At 47.8% G+C, this 27,500-nt stretch overlaps 1 protein-coding gene across 1 annotated transcript in view; it reads left to right on the plus strand.

Annotated features, from left to right (window-relative positions):
* The window catches only part of cacna1fb (calcium channel, voltage-dependent, L type, alpha 1F subunit), a 163,240-nt gene that overhangs the window by 111,394 nt on the left and 24,346 nt on the right, over positions 1–27,500 (plus strand). Inside the window, exons 26-32 of the mRNA XM_045696517.1 lie at positions 1,197–1,249; positions 1,771–1,917; positions 4,316–4,517; positions 5,451–5,609; positions 6,481–6,591; positions 7,117–7,200; positions 13,315–13,443. Coding sequence (XP_045552473.1) covers positions 1,197–1,249; positions 1,771–1,917; positions 4,316–4,517; positions 5,451–5,609; positions 6,481–6,591; positions 7,117–7,200; positions 13,315–13,443 — 885 coding nt within the window. The remainder of the gene's footprint in view (positions 1–1,196; positions 1,250–1,770; positions 1,918–4,315; positions 4,518–5,450; positions 5,610–6,480; positions 6,592–7,116; positions 7,201–13,314; positions 13,444–27,500) is intronic.

Genomic DNA, 27,500 nt, shown 5'->3' on the forward strand with positions numbered 1-27,500 from the left:
CCTGTACTGTACTGTACTGTACTGAGAGTCCAGCTCTTCATGGTAACCTGTACTGTACTGTACTGTACTGAGAATCCAGCTCTTCATGGTAACCTGTACTGTTCTGTACTGAGAGTCCAGCTCTTCAAGGTAACCTGTTCTGTACTGTACTGAGAGTCTAGCTCTTCATGGTAACCTGTACTGTACTGTACTGTACTGAGAGTCTAGCTCTTCATGGTAACCTGTACTGTACTGTACTGTACTGTACTGAGAGTCTAGCTCTTCATGGTAACCTGTACTGTACTGTACTGTACTGAGAATCCAGCTCTTCATGGTAACCTGTACTGTACTGTACTGAGAGTCCAGCTCTTCATGGTAACCTGTACTGTACTGTACTGAGAGTCCAGCTCTTCATGGTAACCTGTACTGTACTGTACTGTACTGAGAGTCCAGCTCTTCAAGGTAACCTGTACTGTACTGTACTGTACTGAGAGTCCAGCTCTTCATGGTAACCTGTACTGTACTGTACTGTACTGAGAGTCCAGCTCTTCATGGTAACCTGTTCTGTACTGTACTGTACTGTACTGAGAGTCCAGCTCTTCATGGTAACCTGTACTGTACTGTACTGTACTGTACTGAGTGTCTAGCTCTTCATGGTAACCTGTACTGTACTGTACTGTACTGAGAGTCTAGCTCTTCATGGTAACCTGTACTGTACTGTACTGTACTGAGAGTCCAGCTCTTCATGGTAACCTGTACTGTACTGTACTGAGAGTCCAGCTCTTCATGGTAACCTGTACTGTACTGTACTGTACTGAGAGTCCAGCTCTTCATGGTAACCTGTACTGTACTGTACTGTACTGAGAGTCTAGCTCTTCATGGTAACCTGTACTGTACTGTACTGTACTGTACTGAGAGTCTAGCTCTTCATGGTAACCTGTACTGTACTGTACTGTACTGAGAGTCTAGCTCTTCATGGTAACCTGTACTGTACTGTACTGTACTGTACTGAGAGTCTAGCTCTTCATGGTAACCTGTACTGTACTGTACTGTACTGTACTGAGAGTCCAGCTCTTCATGGTAACCTGTTCTGAGAGCTCATTTGTAAATGTGTTTTACTTCACTACTAAGTATGTTATTTCATGTCCTTGTGTTATTAGAATCCATTCTCCATACTATACCATAGTACAATCTAATAGTCTGTTATTTTATTTCAGGGTAAATTCTACCGCTGCACAGATGAGGCCAAACACACGCCAGAGCAGTGCAAGTAAATTACTCAATCTGTTTTTCTAGAGCTGAATAAGTGATGTCATGTGGTTTTAGTGTGTTTTGTCGGTGGTTGTGTCTAACTTACTTTCCTCTGTACACTTCGCATTGCCACATAAGTACACCTTCCAAGGATGGGGGTCAATTCCATTCCGATCCCAGAACATTTTAAAAAGCAAACAACATTTCCAATTCAGAATTTTCTTCACTGAAAAAACATTTAAGAGAACTATAATTGGAATTTCAGTATACAGTACTTCCTGAATTGATTGTAATTCACCACAACCCTGGCAACTTCGACTGGTTAATCCTCCATACTGAAAAATACTGTGTGTGTGTGTGTGTGTGTGTGCCTGTCTGTGTGTGTGCCTGTCTGTGTGTGTGTGTGTCTGTCTGTCTGTCTGTCTGTCTGTCTGTCTGTCTGTCTGTCTGTCTGTCTGTCTGTCTGTCTGTCTGTCTGTCTGTCTGTCTGTCTGTCTGTCTGTCTGTCTGTGTGTGTGTGTGTGTGTGTCTCTCTCCCAGGGGAACCTTTGTGGTGTATAAGGACGGGGATGTGAGCCACCCCATGGTCAGAGAGAGGATCTGGCACAACAGTGACTTTAACTTTGACAACGTCCTGATGGGCATGATGGCTCTGTTCACAGTGTCCACCTTCGAGGGCTGGCCGGCGTGAGTGGCATTCAGCACACACACACACACACACACACAAACAGGCACACACACGCAGACAGGCACACACACACACGGACAGGCAGACACACACACACACATACACATACACACACACACACATACACACACACACACACACACACACACACACAGACAGGCACACACAGACAGACAGACACGCACACACACACACACACACACAGACAGGCACACACAGACAGACAGACACGCACACACACACATACACACACGCACACACACACACACACACACACACGGACAGGCACACACACACAGACAGGCACACACAGACAGACACACACACACACACACACACACACACACACACACACACACAGACAGACACACACACACACACAGACAGGCACACACAGACAGACAGACAGACAGACAGACAGACAGACAGACAGACAGACAGACAGACAGACAGACAGACAGACAGACAGACGCAGCTGAATAGAAACACACACCATACTGAACACACTATGGTTTCAAAGGGAGGGGATCTTAGTGGAAAGGATTTCACGTCATCTAGTGGCCATTCTGGGTACTACAGATAATCACAGTGGTCTATAAAAATCTCTGTGTGGATTTATCACATGTAAAATATATGAAACAATTAAATAAGATGATTTGAATGACAAAGCTGTAAAACATTATCCTAAATATAAACCATCAACTTAGTGAATACCGTGGAGTTTAAAATGAGGGTTTCAGCATGAAATATCCTTTACTATTTTGTTTACACACTTTTGTTTATTTGACTGTGTCAATATGTCAATATGTCAATTTGTATTCGATGTCAATGTTTTGGCATCAAACTGGTCAATAGTTGGAAGAGTTGCAGAGTTCATAAAAAAATAAATAATGCTGTTGTTGATTAGATGCCTTTGTAACAGTGTAGGTTCCGTCCCTCTCTTCGCCCCAACCCGGGCTCAAACCAGGGACCCTCTGCACACATCAACAACTGACACCCCACGAAGCATCGTTACCCATCACGCCACAAAAGCCACGGCCCTTGCAACGCAAGGGGAAACCCTACTTCAAGTCTCAGAGCGAGTGACGTCACTGATTGAAATGCTATTAGCGCGCACCACCGCTAACTAACTAGTCATTTCACATCGGTTACACCACCGCTAACTAACTAGCCATTTCACATCGGTTACACCACCGCTAACTAACTAGCCTTTTCACATCGGTTACACCACCGCTAACTAACTAGCCATTTCACATCGGTTACACCACCGCTAACTAACTAGCCATTTCACATCGGTTACACCACCGCTAACTAACTAGCCATTTCACATCGGTTACACCACCGCTAACTAACTAGCCATTTCACATCGGTTACACCACCGCTAACTAACTAGCCATTTCACATCGGTTACACCACCGCTAACTAACTAGCCATTTCACATCGGTTACACCACCGCTAACTAACAAGCCATTTCACATCGGTTACACCACCGCTAACTAACTAGCCATTTCACATCGGTTACACCACCGCTAACTAACTAGCCATTTCACATCGGTTACACCACCGCTAACTAACAAGCCATTTCACATCGGTTACACCACCGCTAACTAACTAGCCATTTCACATCGGTTACACCACCGCTAACTAACTAGCCATTTCACATCGGTTACACCACCGCTAACTAACTAGCCATTTCACATCGGTTACACCACCGCTAACTAACTAGCCATTTCACATCGGTTACACCACCGCTAACTAACTAGCCATTTCACATCGGTTACACCTTTTCTTTCATTAATTTGACTATTTTCTCGCGAACCATCTGGTCTATCTACTAGAAACTCATGGACAATATGGACACCGATATTTAACTTTAGTAAATTGCCAGTAGCTTTGCAATCCTAAAACACACAAAACTGTACACACATACACACACACACACACACACACACACACACACACACACACACACACACACACACACACACACACACACACACACACACACACACACACACACACACACACACACAGGTTATGAATATCTTATGTCGCGTCCTCCTATTTTCTCTCTCTCTCCCCTGATCTCTCCCTCCCTCTCTCTCCCTCCCTCTCTCTCTCTCTCTCTCTCTCTCTCCCTCTCACTCTCTCCCTCTCTTTCTCTCTCCCCCTCTCCCTCTCTCCCTCTCTTTCTCTCTCCCCTCTCCCTCTCCCTCTCCCTCTCCCTCCCCTCTCTCTCTCTCTCTCTCTCTCCCAATCTCTCTCTCTCCCTCCCTCTCTCTCCCTCCCTCTCTCACTCTCTCTATCTCTCTCTCCCTCTCTCGCTCTCTTTCTCTCTCCCCCTCTCCCTCTCTCCCTCTCTTCCTCTCTCCCTCTCTTCCTCTCTCACTCTCTCAGACTCCTGTATAAGGCGATTGATGCTAATGGAGAGAACCATGGTCCTGTCTATAACTACCGTGTTGAGATCTCCATCTTCTTCATCGTCTACATCATCATCATCGCCTTCTTCATGATGAACATCTTCGTGGGCTTCGTCATCATCACCTTCAGAGAGCAGGGAGAGTCTGAATATAAGAACTGTGAGCTGGACAAGAACCAGGTAACTGCCTGATGTGTGTGTGTGTGTGTGTGTGTGTGTGTGTGTGTGTGTGTGTGTGTGTGTGTGTGTGTGTGTGTGTGTGTGTGTGTGTGTGTGTGTGTGTGTGTGTGTGTGTGTGTGTGTGTGTGTGTGTGTGTGTGTGTGTGTGTGTGTGTGTGTGCGTGCGTGCGTGTGTGTGTGCGTGCCTGCTTGCTATCATCCATCTCGATCTCAACCTCTCTCTCTGTTAAAATAATTTTATATCTTGATGATAATAATCAATAATCAATTCGCCTTGACTAATGCCCAAGGTTTGTAAGACAATGGGTTTTAATAATTAGGCAAGGACTCAGCTTTCAGCAAAAGGTTTCTGTAGCTTTATTCATGAGAACGTTCTGAGGTCAGGATAACAAAACAGTCATTATATAGTTCTTGCTTACTTACGCACATGCATTTACACACAATCTGTTGGTGACCTGCAACCCCCATAAACTTCTCACGCTGTTTATCACCTTCTGGCTCAGCCTGTTCCTTTCCTTCAAGGATAGGAACTCTCTGAGGTTTTACTCCCTTGACCATCTGCTTCTCTATCTCTCTATACTAATTGCATACACACATTTCTTTCCCTCTCCAGTAGTTCCTGGACTTTCCGGAACTAATCAGACCAATCGATCCCTACATTGATCATTACATTGATTATTCATTAAACCTGCTGTATGACTAATAATTCATCATGGTTTATTGATTCATTTACATTTATTAGATAATTCTCTTATCACTCTCTCTTTCTCTCGCTCTCCTCCTCTCTCCTCCCTCTCTCTCCCCCTCTCCCTCTCTCCCTCCCTTCATCCCTCCCTCCCTCTTCCTCCCTCCACACCTCCTTCTCCCTCTCCCTCTCTCCCTCTCCCTCTCTCTCCCTCTCCCTCTCCCTCTCTCTCCCTCCCCTCCTAACAGAGACAGTGTGTAGAGTTTGCTCTGAAGGCCCAGCCATTGAAGCTGTACATTCCAAAGAACCCAGTTCAGTATAAGTTCTGGTCGTTCATCCAGTCGACAGCGTTTGAATACGTCATGTTCGTTCTAATTCTCCTCAACACTGTCACTTTGGCGGTTCAGGTAACCCACACACACACACACACACACACACACACACACACACACACACACACACACACACACACACACACACACACACACACACACACACACACACACACACACACACACACACAGCAGGCAGCTACCTGTCTGACTGTCTCTACCTGTCTGACTGTCTCTACCAGTCTGACTGTCTCTACCTGTCTGACTGTCTCTACCTGTCTGTCTGACTGTCTCTACCTGTCTGTCTGACTGTCTCTACCTGTCTGACTATCTCTACTCTGTCTGACTGTCTCTACTTGTCTGTCTGACTGTCTTTACCTGTCTGTCTGACTATCTCTACCTGTCTGTCTGTCTGACTATCTCTACTCTGTCTGACTGTCTCTACCTGTCTGTCTGACTGTCTTTACCTGTCTGTCTGACTGTCTCTACCTGTCTGTCTGTCTGACTATCTCTACTCTGTCTGACTGTCTCTACCTGTCTGTCTGACTGTCTTTACCTGTCTGTCTGACTGTCTCTACCTGTCTGTCTGTCTGACTATCTCTACTCTGTCTGACTGTCTCTACATGTCTGTCTGACTGTCTCTACCTGTCTGTCTGTCTGACTATCTCTACTCTGTCTGACTGTCTCTACCTGTCTGTCTGACTGTCTTTACCTGTCTGTCTGACTGTCTCTACCTGTCTGTCTGTCTGACTATCTCTACTCTGTCTGACTGTCTCTACCTGTCTGTCTGACTGTCTTTACCTGTCTGTCTGACTGTCTCTACCTGTCTGTCTGACTGTCTCTACTCTGTCTGTCTGACTGTCTTTACCTGTCTGTCTGACTATCTCTACTCTGTCTGTCTGTGTGTGTGTGTGATTATTCCTGTCTCTCTATGTGTATTATACAGCACTATGAGCAGTCCAAGGTGTTCAGTCATGTGATGGACATCCTCAACATGGTCTTCACTGGTCTCTTCACTGTAGAGATGCTGCTCAAACTGCTGGCTTTACGACTCAGGGTAAGTGCCTAACCCCTAACCCTAACCCCTAACCCCCTAACCCCCTAACCCTAACCCCTAACCCCCTAACCCTAACCCTAACCCCCTAACCCTAACCCCTAACCCCCTAACCCTAACCCTAAACCCTAACCCTAACCCCCTAACCCTAACCCCTAACCCTAACCCCTAACCCCTAACCCTAACCCCTAACCCTAACCCCCTAACCCTAACCCCTAACCCCTAACCCCTAACCCTAACCCCTAACCCCTAACCCCTAACCCCTACCACTAACCCCCTAACCCCTAACCCCTAACCCCTAACCCCTAACCCTAACCCTAACCCCTAACCCTGCTCAGGGTAATCTTCTCACCTATTTTCCTACTATGTTCTTTGTCCTCCTCCCCTCCTCCCCCCTCCTCCTCTCCTCCCTCCTCCCCCTCCTCCCCCTCCTCCCCCTCCTCCCCCTCCCCCAATCCTCCCCTCCTCCCCCCCTCCTCGTTTTTTATTTATTGTAAAAAATAACTAATTATCTTTGTCTGTGTGCAGCATTATTTCATAGATGCCTGGAACTCTTTTGATGCTCTGATCGTGGTGGGTAGTGTCGTGGATATTGTGGTGACAGAATTCAGCGTAAGTCCACTGATACACCGGCAATTAAATAACAATATAAAATCGAATCAAATTGCGTCAAATACAACAGGTGTAGACTTTACAGTGAAATACTTACTTACAAGCCCTTTAACAAACAATGCAGAATTTATTGTTAAAGTAACAATATATTTGCAGAAAAAATATTTACTAAGTAAACTAAAGTTTTAAAAAAAGTAACACAATAAAATAACAATAACGAGGCTATATACAGGGGTACGGGTACTGTGTCAATGTGCGGGAGTACAGGTTAGTCGAGGTAATTGAGGTAATATGTGCAGTGCCAGTCAAAAGTTTGGACACACCTACTCATTCAAGGGTTTTCTTTATTTTTTACTATTTTCTACATTGTAGATTAATAGTGAAGACATCACAACTATGAAATAACGCATATGGAATCATGTAGTAACCAAAAAAGTGTAGTATATATTTCAGATTCTTCAAAGTAGCCACCCTTTGCCTTGACAGCTTTGCACACTCTTGGCATTCTCTCAACCAGCTTCATGAGGTAATCACCTGGAATGCATTTCAATGAACAGGTGTGCCTTCTTTAAAGTTAATTTGTGGAATTTCTTTCCTTCTTAATGCATTTGAGCCAATCAGTTGTGTTGTGACAAGGTAGGGGTGGTATACAAGAGAATCCCTATTTGGTAATAGACCAAGTCCATATTATGACAAGAACAGCTCAAATAAGCAAAGAGAAATGACAGTCCATCATTACTTTAAAACATGAAGGTCTGTCTATCTGGAAAATTAAGACATTGAAAGTTTCTTCAAGTGCAGTCACAAAAACCATAAAACGCTATGATGAAACTGGCTCTCATGAGGAACGCCACAGGAAAGGAAGACCCAGAGTTCATTAGAGTTAACTGCACCTCAGATTGAAGCCCAAATAAATGCTTCACAGAGTTCAAGTAAGAGACACATCTCTACATCAACTGTTCAGAGGACACTGTGTGAATCAGGCCTTCATGGTCAAATTGCTGCAAAGAATCCACAACTAAAAACTTGCTTGGGCCAAGAAACACGAGCAATGGATATTAGACCGGTGGAAACCTGTCCATCGGTCTGATGAGTCCAAATTTGCGATTTTTGGTTCCAACTGCCGTGTCTTTGTGAGACGCAGAGTTAGTGAACGGATGATCTCCGCATGTGTATTTCCCACCGTGAAGCATGGAGGAGGAGGTGTGATGGTGCTTTGCTGGTGACACTGTCTGTGATGTATTTAGAATTCAAGGTACACTTAACCAGCGTGGCTACCACAGCATTCTGCAGCGATACGCCATCCCATCTGGTTTGGGCTTATTGGGGCTATCATTTGTTTTTCAACAGGACAATGACCCAACACACCTCCAGACTGTGTAAGGGCTATTTTACCAAGAAGGAGAGTGATGGAGTGCTGCATCACCTGGCCTCCACAATCACCTGACCTCAACCCAATTCAATCAAATGTATTTAAAAAGCCCTTTTACATCAGCAGATGTCACAAAGTGCTTATACAGAAGCAATGCAGCCTAAAACCCCCAAACAGCAAGCAATACAGATGTAGAAGCACGGTGGCTAGGGAAAAACTCCCTAGAAAGGCAGGAACCTAGGAAGAAACCTAGAGAGGAACCAGGCTCTGAGGCGTGGCCAGTCCTCTTCTGGTTGTGCCAGGTGGAGATTATAACAGAACGTTATAACCTAGGAAGAAACAAGCTAGAGGTAGTGTAGTAAACAGCCAAAGATTTCAAGACTAAAAACGGTAAAAGTAGTAGCCTACAATAAGAAAAAAGTAAAAGTAAAAATACATTTTATCTTATATCTAAATCTGACTTTGTTGCAGGTCATGTTGTTCTCCACAATACCGTCTCTGGTAAACACACATTATATCAAATAACAGCTACGTTTTTTTTGTCACATGCACAGGACATAGAAGGTGTACAGTGCCTTCCAAAAGTATTCACCCCCCCCCCTTGGCATTTTTCCTATTTTGTTGCCTTACAACCTGGAATTAAAATAGATTTTCGGGGGGATTTGTATCATTTGATTTTACACAACAATGGTTAACAGTTTGAAGATGCAAAATATTTTTTATTGTGAAACAAACCCCCCCCCCAAAGTCTTTGCAGAGCCACCTTTTGCAGCAATTACAGCAGCAAGTCTCTTGGGGTATGTCTCTATAAGCTTGGCTCATCTAGCCACTGGGATTCTTGCCCATTCTTCAAGGCAAAACTGCTCCAGCTCCTTCAAGTTGGATGGGTTCCGCTGGTATACAGCACTCTTTAAGTCATACCACAGATTCTCAATTGGATTGAGGTCTGGGCTTTGACTAGGCCATTCCAAGACATTTAAATGTTTCCCTTTGAACCACTCAAGGGTTGCTTTAGCAGTATGCTTAGGGTCATGGTCCTGCTGGAAGGTGAACCTCCATCCCAGTCTCAAATCTCTGGAAGACTGAAACCGTTTTCCCTCTAGGATGGTGTTTTCGGGGTGGTGAGAGGTGTTGGGTTTGCTCCAGACAGCGTTTTCCTTGATGGACAAAAAGCTCAATTTTAGTCACATCTGATCAGAGTACCTTCTTCCATGTGTTTGGGGAGTCTCCCACATGCCTTTTGGCAAACACCAAACATATTTGCTGATTTCTTTCTTTAAGAAATTGCTTTTTTCTGGTCACTCTTCCGTAAAGCCCAGCTCTGTGGAGTGTACAGTTTAAAGTGGTCCTATGGACAGATACTTCAATCTCCGCTGTGGCGCTTTGCAGCTCCTTCAGGGTTACCTTTGGTCTCTTTGTTGCCTCTCTGATTATTGCCATCCTTGCCTGGTCCGTGAGTTTTGGTGGGTGGTGCTCTCTTGGCAAGTTTGTTGTGATGTCATATTCTTTCCATTTTTTAATAATGGATTTAATGGTGCTCCGTGGGATGTTCAAAGCTTCTGATATTTTTTATAACCCAACCCTGATCTGTACTTCTCCACAACTTTGTCCCTGACCTGTTTGGAGAGCTCCTTGGTCTTCATGGTGTCGCTTGCTTGGTAGTGCCCCTTGCTTAGTGGTGTTGCAGACTCTGGGGCCTTTCAGAACAGGTGTATATATACTGAGATCATGTGACACACAGGTGGACTTTATTTAACTAATTATGTGACTTCTGAAGGTAATTGGTTGCACCAGATCTTATTTAGGAGCTTCATAGCAAAGGGGATGAAAACATATGCACGCACCACTTTTCCGATTTTATTTTTTGAAACAAGTTATTTTTTTCATTTTCACTTCACCAATTTGGACTATCTTGTGTATGTCCATTACATGAAATCCAAATAAATCTATTTAAATTACAGGTTGTAATGCAACAAAATAGGAAAAATGCCAAGGGGGATAAATACTTTTGCAAGGCACTGTAAACGTTACAGTGAAATGGTTACTCGCATGGTGGAATCTTTTGTTTAGACATGTAGCTAGCTTGCTAGCTAACTAAACAATGAACCATAATGCCAAGCTATATTACCATGCACCATGCCAGCACAGACTGGAATATGTTCCGGGATTCCTCCGATGGCATTGAGGAGTACACCACATTAGACATTGGCTTTATCAATAAGTGCATCGATGACAAACCCCAACCAGAATCCATGGATTACAGGCAGCATCCGCACTGAGCTAAAGGCTAGAGCTGCCGCTTTCAAGGAGCGGGACTCTAACCCAGAAGCTTATAAGAAATCCTGCTATGCCCTCCGATGAACCATCAAACAGGCAAAGTGTCAATACAGGACTAAGATCGAATCATACTACACTGGCTCTGACGCTCGTCGGATGTGGCAGAGCTTGCAAACCATTATAGACTACAAAGGGAAGCACAGCCGAGAGCTGCCCAGTGACATGAGCCTACCAGACGAGCTAAACTACTATGCTCGCTTCGAGGCAAATAACACTGAAACATGCATGAGAGCACCAGCTGTTCCGGGAGACTGTGTGAACACGCTCTCCGCAGCCGGTGTGAGTAAGACCTTTAAACAGGTCAACATTCACAAGACCGGAGGACCAGACGGATTACCAGGACATGTACTGCGAGCATGCGCTGACCAACTGGCAAGTGTCTTCACTGACATTTTCAACCTTTCCCTGTCTGAGTCTGTAATACCAACATGTTTTAAGCAGACCACCATAGTGCCTGTGCCCATGAACACTAAGGTAACCTGCCTAAATGACTACCGACCCGTAGCACTCACTTCTGTAGCCATGAATTGCTTTGAAAGGCTGGTCATGGCTCACATCAACAACATCATCCCAGAAACCCTAGACCCACTCCAATGTGCATACCACCCCAACAAATGCACAGATGATGCAATCTCTATTGCACTCCACACTGCCCTTTCCCACCTGGACAAAAGGAACACCTATGTGAGAATGCTATTCATTGACTACATCTACGCGCTCAACACCATAGTGCCCACAAAGCTCATCACTAAGCTAAGGACCCTGGGACTAAACACCTCCCTCTGCAACTGGATCCTGGACTTCCCGCCCCCAGGTGGTAAGAGTAGCTAACAACACAACCACCACACTGATCCTCAACACAGGGGCCCCTCAGGGGTGCGTGGTCAGTCCCCTCCTGTACACCCTGTTAACTCATGACTGCACAGCCAGGCACAACTCCAACACCATCATTAAATTTGCTGATGACACAACAGTGGTAGGCCTGATCACCGACAATGACGAGACAGCCTATAGGGAGGAGATCAGAGACCTGGCCGTATGGTGCCAGGACAACAACCTCTCCCTCAACGTGATCAAGACAAAGGAGATGATTGTGGACTACAGGAAAAAGAGGACCGAGCACACCCCCATTCTCATCGACGGGGCTGCAGTGGAGCAGGTTGAGAGCTTCAAGTTCCTTGGTGTCCACATCACCAACAAACTAACATGGTCCAAGCACACCAAGACAGTCGTGAAGAGGGCACGACAAAACCTATTCTCCCTCAGGAGACTGAAAAGATTTGGCATGGGTCCTCAGATCCTCAAAAAGTTCTACAGCTGCACCATTTGAGATCATCCTGACTGGTTGCATCACCGCCTGGTACGGCAACTGCTTGGCATCTGACCGTAAGGCTCTGCAGTGGGTAGTGCGAACGGCCCAGTACATCACTGGGGCTAAGCTTCCTGTCATCAAGGACCTATATACTAGGCGGTGTCAGAGGAAGGCCCAAAAAATGGTCAAAGACTCCAGCCACCCCAGTCATAGACTGTTTTCTCTGCTATCGCACGTCAAACGGTATCTGAGTGCCAAGTCTAGGTCCAAAAGGCAACAGCTTCTGCCCCCAAGCCATAAGACTACTGAACAATTAATCAAATGGCCACCCGGACTATTTACATTGATAACCCCCCCTCCCCCCTTTGTTTTTCCACTGCTGCTACTCGCTATTTATTATCTATGCATAGTCATTTCACCCCAACCTACATGTACATGTTAGCTCGACTAACCTGTACCCCCGCACATTGACTCAGTACCAACCCCCTCTATATAGCCTCATTATTATTATTTTTTACTTTAGTTTGTTTAGTAAATATTTTCTTAACTCTATTTTTTAACTCTATTTTCTTAAAACTGCATTGTTGGTTAAGGGCTTTTCAAGGTCTACACCTGTTGTATTCGGCGCACGTGACAAATACAATTTCATTTCAGCTTGTCAACACATTTGTGTCTAAGATATTTCCTTCAAGCATAATTATATTCACAATACACCTGGGTTGAAGGTTTTGGTGTGAAAACAGTTAACATTAAAGCTAGAATCCTTAGTTGCTACAGCCATTTTTGGACTTGAAGAATATTGAAGAATATAACTCATGAGCTTAGCCTCAAAACATGGTTAAAAGTATACATTTGATATCATGGATGGTCAGTCCTTGCATCCATAGTTCTGTCTATGAATTTGAATGAGGTTACATTTCTCCAGCTTCATCCTTTAGCTTTTTAGCGGAACAATCCTCATTGTTTAAATTAAGGATTGCAGCTTTAACCATTGTATCTGTCATCTATTTAACTACTGTATGTTACCTCTCTATCATGTTGATGTGTGTCTCTTTCCTCTGAATCTCTCTCTTTCTCTTTCTCTTCATTCCAGAGCTCTGATGACAGTTCCAGAGTGTCCATCACGTTCTTCCGTCTGTTCCGAGTGATGCGATTGGTCAAACTGCTGAGCAAGGGGGAAGGAATTCGGACGCTGCTCTGGACCTTTGTCAAGTCCCTCCAGGTCAGCGGTCACTAGTGGGTCCGGGACTATTCCCTGACCTGTATGGAATGGAATTATCCCAGACCAACACCCTGACCTGTATGGAATTTTCTGGGATAATTCCATTCCATACAGGTCAGGTTGTTGGTCTGGGATAATTCCATACAGGTCAGGGTGTTGGTCTGGGATAATTCCATTCAGGTCAGGGTGTTGGTCTGGGATCATTCCATTCCATACAGGTCAGGGTGTTGGTCTGGGATAATTCCATTCCATACAGGTCAGGGTGTTGGTCTGGGATAATTCCATACAGGTCAGGGTGTTGGTCTGGGATCATTCCATACAGGTCAGGGTGTTGGTCTGGGATAATTCCATACAGGTCAGGGTGTTGGTCTGGGATAATTCCATACAGGTCAGGGTGTTGGTCTGGGATAATTCCATACAGGTCAGGGTGTTGGTCTGGGATCATTCCATACAGGTCAGGGTGTTGGTCTGGGATAATTCCATACAGGTCAGGGTGTTGGTCTGGGATCATTCCATCCAACAGGTCAGGGTGTTGGTCTGGGATCATTCCATACAGGTCAGGGTGTTGGTCTGGGATAATTCCATACAGGTCAGGGTGTTGGTCTGGGATCATTCCATACAGGTCAGGGTGTTGGTCTGGGATAATTCCATACAGGTCAGGGTGTTGGTCTGGGATAATTCCATACAGGTCAGGGTGTTGGTCTGGGATCATTCCATACAGGTCAGGGTGTTGGTCTGGGATAATTCCCAGGGTTGATTTTATCTGTCTTATTAAGGCAGGGTCTAAAATCCCAACAATGACGTGAAGGTATGGCTACAGACTTTTCATAACATTAAGTATAAATAAATACATTTGTGTCAGAACAGGGAGTTGGTGTCAGTACAGGAAGTTGGTGTCAGTACAGGAAGTTGTTGTCAGTACAGGAAGTTGTTGTCAGTACAGGAAGTTGGTGTCAGTACAGGTTGGAGAGTTGGTGCCAGTTCAGACCGGAGAGTTGGTGTCAGTACAGGGTTGGAAAGATGGTGTCAGTAAAGGTTTGGGGAGTTGGTGTCAGTACAGGGAGTTGGTGTCAGTAAAAGGGAGTTGGTGTCAGTAAAGGGAGTTGGTGTCAGTACAGGTCGGGAGTTGGTGTCAGTACAGGTCGGGAGTTGGTGTCAGTACAGGTCGGGAGTTGGTGTCAGTACAGGGAGTTGGTGTCAGTGAAGTCAGGGAGTTGGTGTCAGTACAGGGAGTTGGTGTCAGTACATGGAGTTGGTGTCAGTAAAGGGAGTTGGTGTCAGTGAGGGTCGGGGCGTTGGTGTCAGTACAGGGAGTTGGTGTCAGTAGAAGTCAGGGAGTTGGTGTCAGTACAGGGAGTTGGTGTCAATGGAAGTCAGGGAGTTGGTGTCAGTGAGGGGCGGGGAGTTGGTGTCAGTGGAAGTCAGGGAGTTGGTGTCAGTACAGGGTGTTGGTGTCAGTACAGGTCGGGGAGTTGGTGTCAGTACAGGTCGGGAGTTGGTGTCAGTGGAAGTCAGGGAGTTGGTGTCAGTACAGGTTGGGAGGTGGTGTCAGTACAGGTTTGGGGAGTTGGTGTCAGTACAGGGAGTTGGTGTCAGTGAAGGTTAGGGAGTTGGTGTCAGTACAGGGAGTTGGTGTCAGTGGAAGTCAGGGAGTTGGTGTCAGTACAGGTTGGGAGTTGGTGTCAGTACAGGTTTGGGGAGTTGGTGTCAGTACAGGGAGTTGGTGTCAGTGAAGGTCAGGGAGTTGGTGTCAGTACAGGGAGTTGATATCAGTAGAAGTCAGGGAGTTGGTGTCAGTACAGGGAGTTGGTGTCAGTACAGGTTCGGGGAGTTGGTGTCAGTACAGGGAGTTGGTGTCAATACAGGTCGGGGAGTTGGTGAACATTCTACAAGTGAAAAGGAACAGATTTACTTCTAACTAACCCTTATGGGGCGGCAGGGTAGCCTAGTGGTTAGAGCGTTGGGCTAGTAACCTAAATCCCCGAGCTGACAAGGTACAAATCTGTCGTTCTGCCCCTGAACAAGGCAGTTAACCCACTGTTCCTAGGCCGTCATTGAAAATAAGAATTAACTGACTTGCCTAGTAAAATAAAACATTATCTGTGAAAGAGAGTGACCTGGCTCTACCCATCTTACTGACACCGCCCCCGGTTAGAGGGGAATTAGGCAGCCCAAGAGTTAACACACAGGAACTTTATTTAAACACACTGAAGAAGATGAACATGGAGATGAAAAGGGTAGTGGAGAGGGAACGGAATGGAATGGAACGGCAGTGGAACGGCAGTGGAGAGGTAACGGAATGGAATGGAACGGCAGTGGAGAGGTAACGGAATGGAATGGCAGTGGAACGGCAGTGGAGAGGGAACGGAATGGAATGGAACGGCAGTGGAACGGCAGTGGAGAGGTAACGGAATGGAATGGCAGTGGAACGGCAGTGGAGAGGTAGCGGAGAGGTAGAGGAGAGGTAGAGGAGAGGTAGCGGAGAGGCAGCGGAGAGGTAGCGGAATGGAATGGCAGTGGAACGGCAGTGGAGAGGTAAAGGAATGGAATGGAAGTGGAACGGCAGTGGAGAGGTAGCGGAGAGGTAGAGGAGAGGTAGCGGAGAGGTAGCGGAGAGGCTGTGGAGAGGTAGCGGAATGGTAGCGGAGAGGTAGCGGAGAGGTAGCGGAATGGTAGCGTAGAGGTAGCGGAATGGTAGCGTAGAGGTAGCGTAGAGGTAGAGGAGAGGTAGTGGAGAGGTAGTGGAGAGGTAGTGTAGAGGTAGAGGAGAGGTAGTGGAGAGGTAGTGGAGAGGTAGCGGAGAGGTAGCGGAGAGGTAGCGGAATGGTAGCGGAGAGGTAGCGGAGAGGTAGCGGAATGGTAGCGTAGAGGTAGCGGAATGGTAGTGTAGAGGTAGCGGAATGGTAGCGTAGAGGTAGCGTAGAGGTAGCGTAGAGGTAGAGGAGAGGTAGTGGAGAGGTAGTGGAGAGGTAGTGTAGAGGTAGAGGAGAGGTAGTGGAGAGGTAGTGGAGAGGTAGCGGAGAGGTAGCGGAGAGGAAGCGTAGAGGTAGCGGAGAGGTAGCGGAATGGTAGTGGAGAGGTAGCGGAATGGTAGCGGAGAGGTAGAGGAGAGGTAGCGGAGAGGTAGCGGAGAGGAAGCGTAGAGGAATGGTAGTGGAGAGGTAGTGTAGAGGTAGTGGAGAGGTAGTGGAGAGGTAGTGGAGAGGTAGAGGAGAGGTAGTGGAGAGGTAGAGGAATGGTAGCGTAGAGGTAGCGGAGAGGTAGCGGAGAGGCTGCGGAGAGGAAGTAGAAAGGTAGTGGAATGGTAGTGGAGAGGAAGTAGAGAGGTAGTGGAGAGGAAGTGTTGAGGAAGTGTAGAGGTAGTGGAGAGGTACCTACTCAGGTAGCGGAGAGGTAGTGGAGAGGTAGCGGAATGGTAGTGGAGAGGTAGAGGAATGGTAGTGGAGAGGTAGTGTAGAGGTAGTGTAGAGGTAGTGGAGAGGTAGTGTAGAGGCTGTGGAGAGGCTGTGGAGAGGCTGTGGAGAGGCTGTGGAGAGGAAGTGGAGAGGCTGTGGAGAGGCTGTGGAGAGGAAGTGTAGAGGTAGCGGAGAGGTAGTGGAGAGACTGTGGAGAGGTAGAGGAGAGGTAGCGGAGAGGTAGCGGAGAGGTAGAGGAGAGGTAGTGGAGAGGTAGTGGAGAGGTAGTGGAATGGTAGTGGAGAGGTAGTGGAGAGGTAAAGGAATTGTAGTGGAGAGGTAGAGGAGAGGTAGAGGAGAGGTAGAGGAGAGGTAGAGGAGAGGTAGTGGAGAGGCTGTGGAGAGGAAGGAGAGAGGTAGTGGAATGGTAGTGGAGAGGAAGTTGAGAGGTAGTGGAATGGTAGTGGAGAGGAAGTAGAGAGGTAGTGGAATGGTAGTGGAGAGGTAGTGGAGAGGCAGCGGAGAGGAAGCAGAGAGGTAGTGGAATGGTAGTGGAAAGGAAGTAGAGAGGTAGTGGAATGGTAGTGGAGAGGTAGTGGAGAGGCAGCGGAGAGGATGTAGAGAGGTAGTGGAATGGTAGTGGAGAGGAAGTAGAGAGGTAGTGGAATGGTAGTGGAAAGATAGTGAAGAGGTAGTGGAGAGGTAGTAGAGAGGTAGTGGAGAGGTAGTGGAATGGTAGTGGAGAGGAAGTAGAGAGGTAGTGGAATGGTAGTGGAGAGGTAGTGGAGAGGGAGAGGTAGCGGAGAGGTAGTGGAATGGTAGTGGAGAGGTAGTGGAGAGGTAGTGGAGAGGTAGTGGAATGGTAGTGGAAAGGAAGTAGAGAGGTAGTGGAATGGTAGTGGAGAGGTAGTGGAGAGGTAGTGGAGAGGGAGAGGTAGCGGAATGGTAGTGGAGAGGTAGCGGAGAGGTAGCGGAGAGGTAGCGGAATGGTAGCGTAGAGGTAGCGGAGAGGTAGCGGAGAGGTAGCGGAGAGGTAGCGGAGAGGTAGCGGAATGGTAGCGGAGAGGTAGCGGAATGGTAGCGGAGAGGTAGCGGAGAGGGAGAGGAGAGGTAGTGGAATGGTAGTGGAGAGGTAGTGGAGAGGTAGTGGAGAGGTAGTGGAGAGGTAGTGGAATGGTAGTGGAAAGGAAGTAGAGAGGTAGTGGAATGGTAGTGGAGAGGTAGCGGAGAGGTAGCGGAATGGTAGTGGAGAGGTAGTGTAGAGGTAGTGGAATGGTAGTGGAGAGGTAGTGGAGAGGGAGAGGTAGCGGAATGGTAGTGGAGAGGTAGCGGAGAGGTAGCGGAGAGGTAGCGGAATGGTACTGGAGAGGTAGTGGAGAGGTAGTGGAGAGGTAGTGGAGAGGCTGTGGAGAGGCAGTGGAGAGGAAGTGTAGAGGTAGTGGAGAGGTAGTGGAATGGTAGTGGAGAGGAAGTGGAGAGGTAGTGGAATGGTAGTGGAGAGGTAGTGGAGAGGTACTGTAGAGGTAGTGGAGAGGTAGTGGAATGGTAGTGGAGAGGTAGTGGAGAGGCTGTGGAGAGGTAGTAGAGAGGAAGTGTTGAGGAAGTGTAGAGGTAGTGGAGAGGTACCTACTCAGGTAGCGGAGAGGTAGTGGAGAGATAGCAGAGAGGTATATGAGAGGTAGTGGAAACGGTAGTGGAGAGGTACTGTAGAGGTAGTGGAGAGGTAGTGGAATGGTAGTGGAGAGGTAGTGGAGAGGTAGTGGAGAGGTAGTGGAGAGGTAGCGGAGAGGAAGTGAAGAGGCTGTGGAGAGGAAGTGTAGAGGTAGTGGAGAGGTAGCGGAGAGGTAGAGGAATTGTAGTGGAGAGGAAGAGGAGAGGTAGAGGAGAGGTATTGGAGTGGCTGTGGAGAGGAAGTGTAGAGGTAGTGGAGAGGTAGTGGAGAGGTAGCGGAGAGGTAGCGGAGAGGCAGCGGAGAGGTAGAGGAGAGGTAGTGGAGAGGTAGTGGAGAGGTAGTGGAGAGGTAGAGGAGAGGTAGTGGAGAGGCTGTGGAGAGGAAGTGTAGAGGTAGTGGAGAGGTAGTGGAGAGGTAGTGGAGAGGTAGAGGAATTGTAGTGGAGAGGTAGCGGAGAGGTAGCGGAGAGGTAGAGGAGAGGTAGTAGAGATGTAGTTTAGAGGTAGTGGAATGGTAGTGGAGAGGAAGTAGAGAGGTAGTGGAATGGTAGTGGAAAGGTAGTGGAGAGGTAGTGGAGAGGTAGTAGAGAGGTAGTGGAATGGTAGTGGAGAGGAGGTAGTGGAATGGTAGTGGAGAGGTAGTGGAGAGGTAGTGGAATGGTAGTGGAGAGGTAGTGGAGAGGTAGTGGAGAGGTAGTGGAGAGGTAGTGGAATGGTAGTGGAGAGGTAGTGGAGAGGTAGTGGAATGGTAGTGGAGAGGTAGTGGAGAGGTAGTGGAATGGTAGTGGAGAGGTAGTGGAATGTTAGTGGAGAGGAAGTAGAGAGGTAGTGGAATGGTAGTGGAGAGGTAGTGGAGAGGTAGTGGAATGGTAGTGGAATGGTAGTGGAGAGGTAGTGGAGAGGGAGAGGTAGCGGAGAGGTAGTGGAATGGTAGTGGAGAGGTAGTGAAGAGGTAGTGGAGAGGTAGTAGAGAGGTAGTGGAGAGGTAGTGGAATGGTAGTGGAGAGGAAGTAGAGAGGTAGTGGAATGGTATTGGAGAGGTAGTGGAGAGGTAGTGGAGAGGTAGTGGAATGGTAGTGGAATGGTAGTGGAGAGGTAGTGGAGAGGTAGTGGAGAGGGAGAGGTAGCGGAGAGGTAGAGGTAGCGGAGAGGTAGTGGAGAGGTAGTGGAGAGGTAGTGGAGAGGTAGTGGAATGGTAGTGGAAAGGAAGTAGAGAGGTAGTGGAATGGTAGTGGAGAGGTAGTGGAGAGGTAGCGGAGAGGTAGTGGAATGGTAGTGGAGAGGTAGTGGAGAGGTAGTGTAGAGGTAGTGGAATGGTAGTGGAGAGGTAGTGGAGAGGGAGAGGTAGAGGAATGGTAGTGGAGAGGTAGCGGAGAGGTAGCGGAGAGGTAGCGGAATGGTAGCGGAGAGGTAGCGGAATGGTAGCGGAGAGGTAGCGGAGAGGTAGCGTAGAGGTAGCGGAGAGGCTGTGTAGAGGTAGTGGAGAGGTAGTGGAATGGTAGTGGAGAGGAAGTGGAGAGGTAGTGGAATGGTAGTGGAGAGGTAGTGGAGAGGTAGTGGAGAGGTAGTGGAGAGGTAGTGGAATGGTAGTGGAGAGGTAGTGGAGAGGCTGTGGAGAGGTAGTAGAGAGGAAGTGTTGAGGAAGTGTAGAGGTAGTGGAGAGGTACCTACTCAGGTAGCGGAGAGGTAGTGGAGAGATAGCAGAGAGGTATAGGAGAGGTAGTGGAATGGTAGTGGAGAGGTACTGTAGAGGTAGTGGAGAGGTAGTGGAATGGTAGTGGAGAGGTAGCGGAGAGGAAGTGAAGAGGCTGTGGAGAGGAAGTGTAGAGGTAGCGGAGAGACTGTGGAGAGGTAGTGGAGAGGTAGCGGAGAGGTAGCGGAGAGGTAGAGGAGAGGTAGTGGAGAGGCTGTGGAGAGGAAGTGTAGAGGTAGTGGAGAGGTAGAGGAATTGTAGTGGAGAGGTAGCGGAGAGGTAGAGGAGAGGTAGTAGAGATGTAGTTTAGAGGTAGTGGAATGGTAGTGGAAAGGTAGTGGAGAGGTAGTGGAGAGGTAGTAGAGAGGTAGTGGAATGGTAGTGGAAAGGTAGTGGAGAGGTAGTGGAGAGGTAGTAGAGAGGTAGTGGAATGGTAGTGGAGAGGAGGTAGTGGAATGGTAGTGGAGAGGTAGTGGAGAGGTAGTGGAATGGTAGTGGAGAGGTAGTGGAGAGGTAGTGGAGAGGTAGTGGAGAGGTAGTGGAATGGTAGTGGAGAGGTAGTGGAGAGGTAGTGGAATGGTAGTGGAGAGGTAGTGGAGAGGTAGTGGAATGGTAGTGGAGAGGTAGTGGAGAGGTAGCGGAGAGGCTGCGGAGAGGCTGCGGAGAGGAAGTGGAATGGTAGTGGAGAGGAAGTAGAGAGGTAGTGGAATGGTAGTGGAAAGATAGTGAAGAGGTAGTGGAGAGGTAGTAGAGAGGTAGTGGAGAGGTAGTGGAATGGTAGTGGAGAGGAAGTAGAGAGGTAGTGGAATGGTAGTGGAGAGGTAGTGGAGAGGTAGTGGAGACGTAGTGGAATGGTAGTGGAATGGTAGTGGAGAGGTAGTGGAATGGTAGTGGAGAGGTAGTGGAGAGGGAGAGGTAGCGGAGAGGTAGTGGAATGGTAGTGGAGAGGTAGTGGAGAGGTAGTGGAGAGGTAGTGGAGAGGTAGTGGAAAGGAAGTAGAGAGGTAGTGGAATGGTAGTGGAGAGATAGTGGAGAGGTAGCGGAGAGGTAGCGGAATGGTAGTGTAGAGGTAGTGGAATGGTAGTGGAGAGGTAGTGGAGAGGGAGAGGTAGAGGAATGGTAGTGGAGAGGTAGCGGAGAGGTAGCGGAATGGTAGCGGAGAGGTAGCGGAATGGTAGCGGAGAGGTAGCGGAGAGGTAGCGGAGAGGTAGCGGAGAGGTAGCGGAGAGGCTGTGGAGAGGAAGTGTAGAGGTAGCGGAGAGACTGTGGAGAGGTAGTGGAGAGGTAGTGGAGAGGTAGCGGAGAGGTAGAGGAGAGGTAGTGGAGAGGAAGTGTAGAGGTAGTGGAGAGGTAGTGGAGAGGTAGAGGAATTGTAGTGGAGAGGTAGCGGAGAGGTAGCGGAGAGGTAGAGGAGAGGTAGTTTAGAGGTAGTGGAATGGTATTGGAGAAGAAGTAGAGAGGTAGTGGAATGGTAGTGGAAAGGTAGTGGAGAGGTAGTGGAGAGGTAGTAGAGAGGTAGTGGAATGGTAGTGGAGAGGAGGTAGTGGAATGGTAGTGGAGAGGTAGTGGAGAGGTAGTGGAATGGTAGTGGAGAGGTAGTGGAGAGGTAGTGGAGAGGTAGTGGAGAGGTAGTGGAGAGGTAGTGGAGAGGTAGTGGAATGGTAGTGGAGAGGTAGTGGAGAGGTAGTGGAATGGTAGTGGAGAGGTAGTGGAGAGGTAGCGGAGAGGCTGCGGAGAGGCTGCGGAGAGGAAGTGGAATGGTAGTGGAGAGGAAGTAGAGAGGTAGTGGAATGGTAGTGGAAAGATAGTGAAGAGGTAGTGGAGAGGTAGTGGAGAGGAAGTAGAAAGGTAGTGGAATGGTAGTGGAGAGGTAGTGGAGAGGTAGTGGAGAGGTAGTGGAATGGTAGTGGAATGGTAGTGGAGAGGTAGTGGAATGGTAGTGGAGAGGTAGTGGAGAGGGAGAGGTAGCGGAGAGGTAGCGGAATGGTAGTGGAGAGGTAGTGGAGAGGTAGTGGAGAGGTAGTGGAAAGGAAGTAGAGAGGTAGTGGAATGGTAGTGGAGAGGTAGTGGAGAGGTAGTGGAATGGTAGTGGAATGGTAGTGGAGAGGTAGTGGAATGGTAGTGGAGAGGTAGTGGAGAGGGAGAGGTAGCGGAGAGGTAGCGGAATGGTAGTGGAGAGGTAGTGGAGAGGTAGTGGAGAGGTAGTGGAGAGGTAGTGGAAAGGAAGTAGAGAGGTAGTGGAATGGTAGTGGAGAGGTAGTGGAGAGGTAGCGGAGAGGTAGTGGAATGGTAGTGGAGAGGTAGTGGAGAGGTAGTGTAGAGGTAGTGGAATGGTAGTGGAGAGGTAGTGGAGAGGGAGAGGTAGAGGAATGGTAGTGGAGAGGTAGCGGAGAGGTAGCGGAATGGTAGCGGAGAGGTAGCGGAATGGTAGCGGAGAGGTAGCGGAGAGGTAGCGTAGAGGTAGCGGAGAGGCTGTGGAGAGGCAGTGGAGAGGAAGTGTAGAGGTAGTGGAGAGGTAGTGGAATGGTAGTGGAGAGGTAGTGGAGAGGTAGTGGAGAGGTAGTGGAGAGGTAGTGGAATGGTAGTGGAGAGGTAGTGGAGAAGCTGTGGAGAGGTAGTAGAGAGGAAGTGTTGAGGAAGTGTAGAGGTAGTGGAGAGGTACCTACTCAGGTAGCGGAGAGGTAGTGGAGAGATAGCAGAGAGGTATAGGAGAGGTAGTGGAATGGTAGTGGAGAGGTACTGTAGAGGTAGTGGAGAGGTAGTGGAATGGTAGTGGAGAGGTAGTGGAGAGGTAGTGGAGAGGTAGTGGAGAGGTAGCGGAGAGGAAGTGAAGAGGCTGTGGAGAGGAAGTGTAGAGGTAGCGGAGAGGTAGTGGAGAGGTAGCGGAGAGGTAGAGGAATGGTAGTGGAGAGGTAGTGGAGAGGTAGTGGAATGGTAGTGGAGAGGTAGTTGAATGGTAGTGGAGAGGTAGAGGAATGGTAGTGGAGAGGTAGTGGAATGGTAGTGGAGAGGTAGTCGAGAGGTAGTGGAGAGGTAGTGGAGAGGTAGAGGAGAGGTAGTGGAGAGGTAGTGGAGAGGTAGTTGAATGGTAGTGGAATGATAGTGGAGAGGTAGTGGAATGGTAGTGGAGAGGTAGAGGAGAGGTATTGCTTCTGAAACAGGAGACACCGAGGTAATGAATCCACTGTTACACAATAATATAACTGACAGCAGTTCACTTTGGACACACACACCATCCCACCAGTCCAGATATATGAGTCCAGTTGTTGATGGGCAGAGGCAGAGATGTTACCCTCTACGCTGCCCGAGGGAGACTTACAGTATTGTGAGTCCAGGCCCCTAGTAACCTCCCTAGCAACCTATCAGGGCACATGTCAGAGAGTGTTTGAGCGGCAGGTTTATGGTTCCCCCTGGACTCTCAGGCTCCGGTCGTGAGGGATGGGGAGTGGAGTGTGTTATTAGAACCTCTGGGTTCTGAGCTCAGGGTTCTGAGGTTTCTAATAACAGTCACTGTGTTTAACTCAAGGTTCTGAGGTTCTAATAACAGTCACCGTGTTTAACTCAGGGTTCTGAGGTTCTAATAACAGTCACTGTGTTTAACTCAAGGTTCTGAGGTTCTAATAACAGTCACCGTGTTTAACTCAGGGTTCTGAGGTTCTAATAACAGTCACCGTGTTTAACTCAGGGTTCTGAGGTTCTAATAACAGTCACTGTGTTTAACTCAAGGTTCTGAGGTTCTAATAACAGTCACCGTGTTTAACTCAGGGTTCTGAGGTTCTAATAACAGTCACCGTGTTTAACTCAGGGTTCTGAGGTTCTAATAACAGTCACCGTGTTTAACTCAGGGTTCTGAGGTTCTAATAACAGTCACTGTGTTTAACTCAAGGTTCTGAGGTTCTAATAACAGTCACCGGGTTTAACTCAGGGTTCTGAGGTTCTAATAACAGTCACCGTGTTTAACTCAGGGTTCTGAGGTTCTAATAACAGTCACCGTGTTTAACTCAGGGTTCTGAGGTTCTAATAACAGTCACCGTGTTTAACTCAGGGTTCTGAGGTTCTAATAACAGTCACCGTGTTTAACTCAGGGTTCTGAGGTTCTAATAACAGTCACCGTGTTTAACTCAGGGTTCTGAGGTTCTAATAACAGTCACCGGTAGGGAATTACTAATAGTGAAACACAATAGTAATTTATGTCTGTGAAACACAATACAGTACCAATTTATTTGAGATGGTAATATGAAGGTAGGAAAACAAAATTCTCACAACATCAGTAATGACATTTAAAAGAGAGGTATCATAATAGTGCAGTAGTGTTGACTGCACTATTAGCTATACACTATACTATACTATAGCTATACACGGTCCCGTGTGGCTCAGTTGGTAGAGCATGGTGTTTGCAACGCCAGGGTTGTGGGTTCGATTCCCACGGGGGACCAGTACGGGAAAAAAAAAAAAATAATGTATGAAATGTATGCATTCACTACTGTAAGTCGCTCTGGATAAGAGCGTCTGCTAAATGACTAAAATGTAAAATGTAAATGTAAACTCAGGCCCTGCCCTACATAACCCTTCATATACTGACTATAGCTGTGTCCTCTGTCTCTCAGGCCCTGCCCTACATAACCCTTCATATACTGACTATAGCTGTGTCCTCTGTCTCTCAGGCCCTGCCCTACATAACCCTTCATATACTGACTATAGCTGTGTCCTCTGTCTCTCCGGCCCTGCCCTACATAACCCTTCATATACTGACTATAACTGTGTCCTCTGTCTCTCAGGCCCTGCCCTACATAACCCTTCATATACTGACTATAACTGTGTCCTCTATCTCTCAGGCCCTGCCCTACATAACCCTTCATATACTGACTATAGCTGTGTCCTCTGTCTCTCAGGCCCTGCCCTACATAACCCTTCATATACTGACTATAGCTGTGTCCTCTGTCTCTCAGGCCCTGCCCTACATAACCCTTCATATACTGACTATAACTGTGTCCTCTGTCTCTCAGGCCCTGCCCTACATAACCCTTCATATACTGACTATAGCTGTGTCCTCTTATCTCAGGCCCTGCCCTACATAACCCTTCATATACTGACTATAGCTGTGTCCTCTGTCTCTCAGGCCCTGCCCTACATAACCCTTCATATACTGACTATAACTGTGTCCTCTGTCTCTCAGGCCCTGCACTACATAACCCTTCATATACTGACTATAGCTGTGTCCTCTGTCTCTCAGGCCCTGCCCTACATAACCCTTCATATAGTGACTATAGCTGTGTCCCCTGTCTCTCCGGCCCTGCCCTACATAACCCTTCATATACTGACTATAACTGTGTCCTCTGTCTCTCAGGCCCTGCCCTACATAACCCTTCATATACTGACTATAGCTGTGTCCTCTGTCTCTCCGGCCCTGCCCTACATAACCCTTCATATACTGACTATAGCTGTGTCCTCTGTCTCTCAGGCCCTGCCCTACATAACCCTTCATATACTGACTATAGCTGTGTCCTCTGTCTCTCAGGCCCTGCCCTACATAACCCTTCATATACTGACTATAACTGTGTCCTCTGTCTCTCAGGCCCTGCCCTACATAACCCTTCATATACTGACTATAGCTGTGTCCTCTATCGCTCAGGCCCTGCCCTACATAACCCTTCATATACTGACTATAACTGTGTCCTCTTATCTCAGGCCCTGCCCTACATAACCCTTCATATACTGACTATAGCTGTGTCCTCTGTCTCTCAGGCCCTGCCCTACATAACCCTTCATATACTGACTATAACTGTGTCCTCTGTCTCTCAGGCCCTGCCCTACATAACCCTTCATATACTGACTATAGCTGTGTCCTCTGTCTCTCAGGCCCTGCACTACATAACCCTTCATATACTGACTATAGCTGTGTCCTCTGTCTCTCAGGCCCTGCCCTACATAACCCTTCATATACTGACTATAGCTGTGTCCTCTGTCTCTCAGGCCCTGCCCTACATAACCCTTCATATACTGACTATAGCTGTGTCCTCTGTCTCTCAGGCCCTGCCCTACATAACCCTTCATATACTGACTATAACTGTGTCCTCTGTCTCTCAGGCCCTGCCCTACATAACCCTTCATATACTGACTATAGCTGTGTCCTCTATCGCTCAGGCCCTGCCCTACATAACCCTTCATATACTGACTATAGCTGTGTCCTCTGTCTCTCAGGCCCTGCCCTACATAACCCTTCATATACTGACTATAACTGTGTCCTCTTATCTCAGGCCCTGCCCTACATAACCCTTCATATACTGACTATAGCTGTGTCCTCTGTCTCTCAGGCCCTGCCCTACATAACCCTTCATATACTGACTATAACTGTGTCCTCTGTCTCTCAGGCCCTGCCCTACATAACCCTTCATATACTGACTATAACTGTGTCCTCTGTCTCTCAGGCCCTGCCCTACATAACCCTTCATATACTGACTATAGCTGTGTCCTCTGTCTCTCCGGCCCTGCCCTACATAACCCTTCATATACTGACTATAACTGTGTCCTCTATCTCTCAGGCCCTGCCCTACATAACCCTTCATATACTGACTATAGCTGTGTCCTCTGTCTCTCAGGCCCTGCCCTACATAACCCTTCATATACTGACTATAACTGTGTCCTCTATCTCTCAGGCCCTGCCCTACATAACCCTTCATATACTGACTATAGCTGTGTCCTCTGTCTCTCAGGCCCTGCCCTACATAACCCTTCATATACTGACTATAGCTGTGTCCTCTGTCTCTCAGGCCCTGCCCTACATAACCCTTCATATACTGACTATAGCTGTGTCCTCTGTCTCTCAGGCCCTGCCCTACATAACCCTTCATATACTGACTATAGCTGTGTCCTCTTATCTCAGGCCCTGCCCTACATAACCCTTCATATACTGACTATAGCTGTGTCCTCTGTCTCTCAGGCCCTGCCCTACATAACCCTTCATATACTGACTATAACTGTGTCCTCTGTCTCTCAGGCCCTGCCCTACATAACCCTTCATATACTGACTATAGCTGTGTCCTCTGTCTCTCAGGCCCTGCCCTACATAACCCTTCATATACTGACTATAGCTGTGTCCCCTGTCTCTCCGGCCCTGCCCTACATAACCCTTCATATACTGACTATAACTGTGTCCTCTGTCTCTCAGGCCCTGCCCTACATAACCCTTCATATACTGACTATAGCTGTGTCCTCTGTCTCTCCGGCCCTGCCCTACATAACCCTTCATATACTGACTATAGCTGTGTCCTCTGTCTCTCAGGCCCTGCCCTACATAA

The sequence above is a fragment of the Salmo salar genome, chromosome ssa15 (genome assembly GCF_905237065.1).
Source record: "Salmo salar chromosome ssa15, Ssal_v3.1, whole genome shotgun sequence".
Classification (NCBI taxonomy): Eukaryota; Metazoa; Chordata; class Actinopteri; order Salmoniformes; family Salmonidae; genus Salmo; species Salmo salar.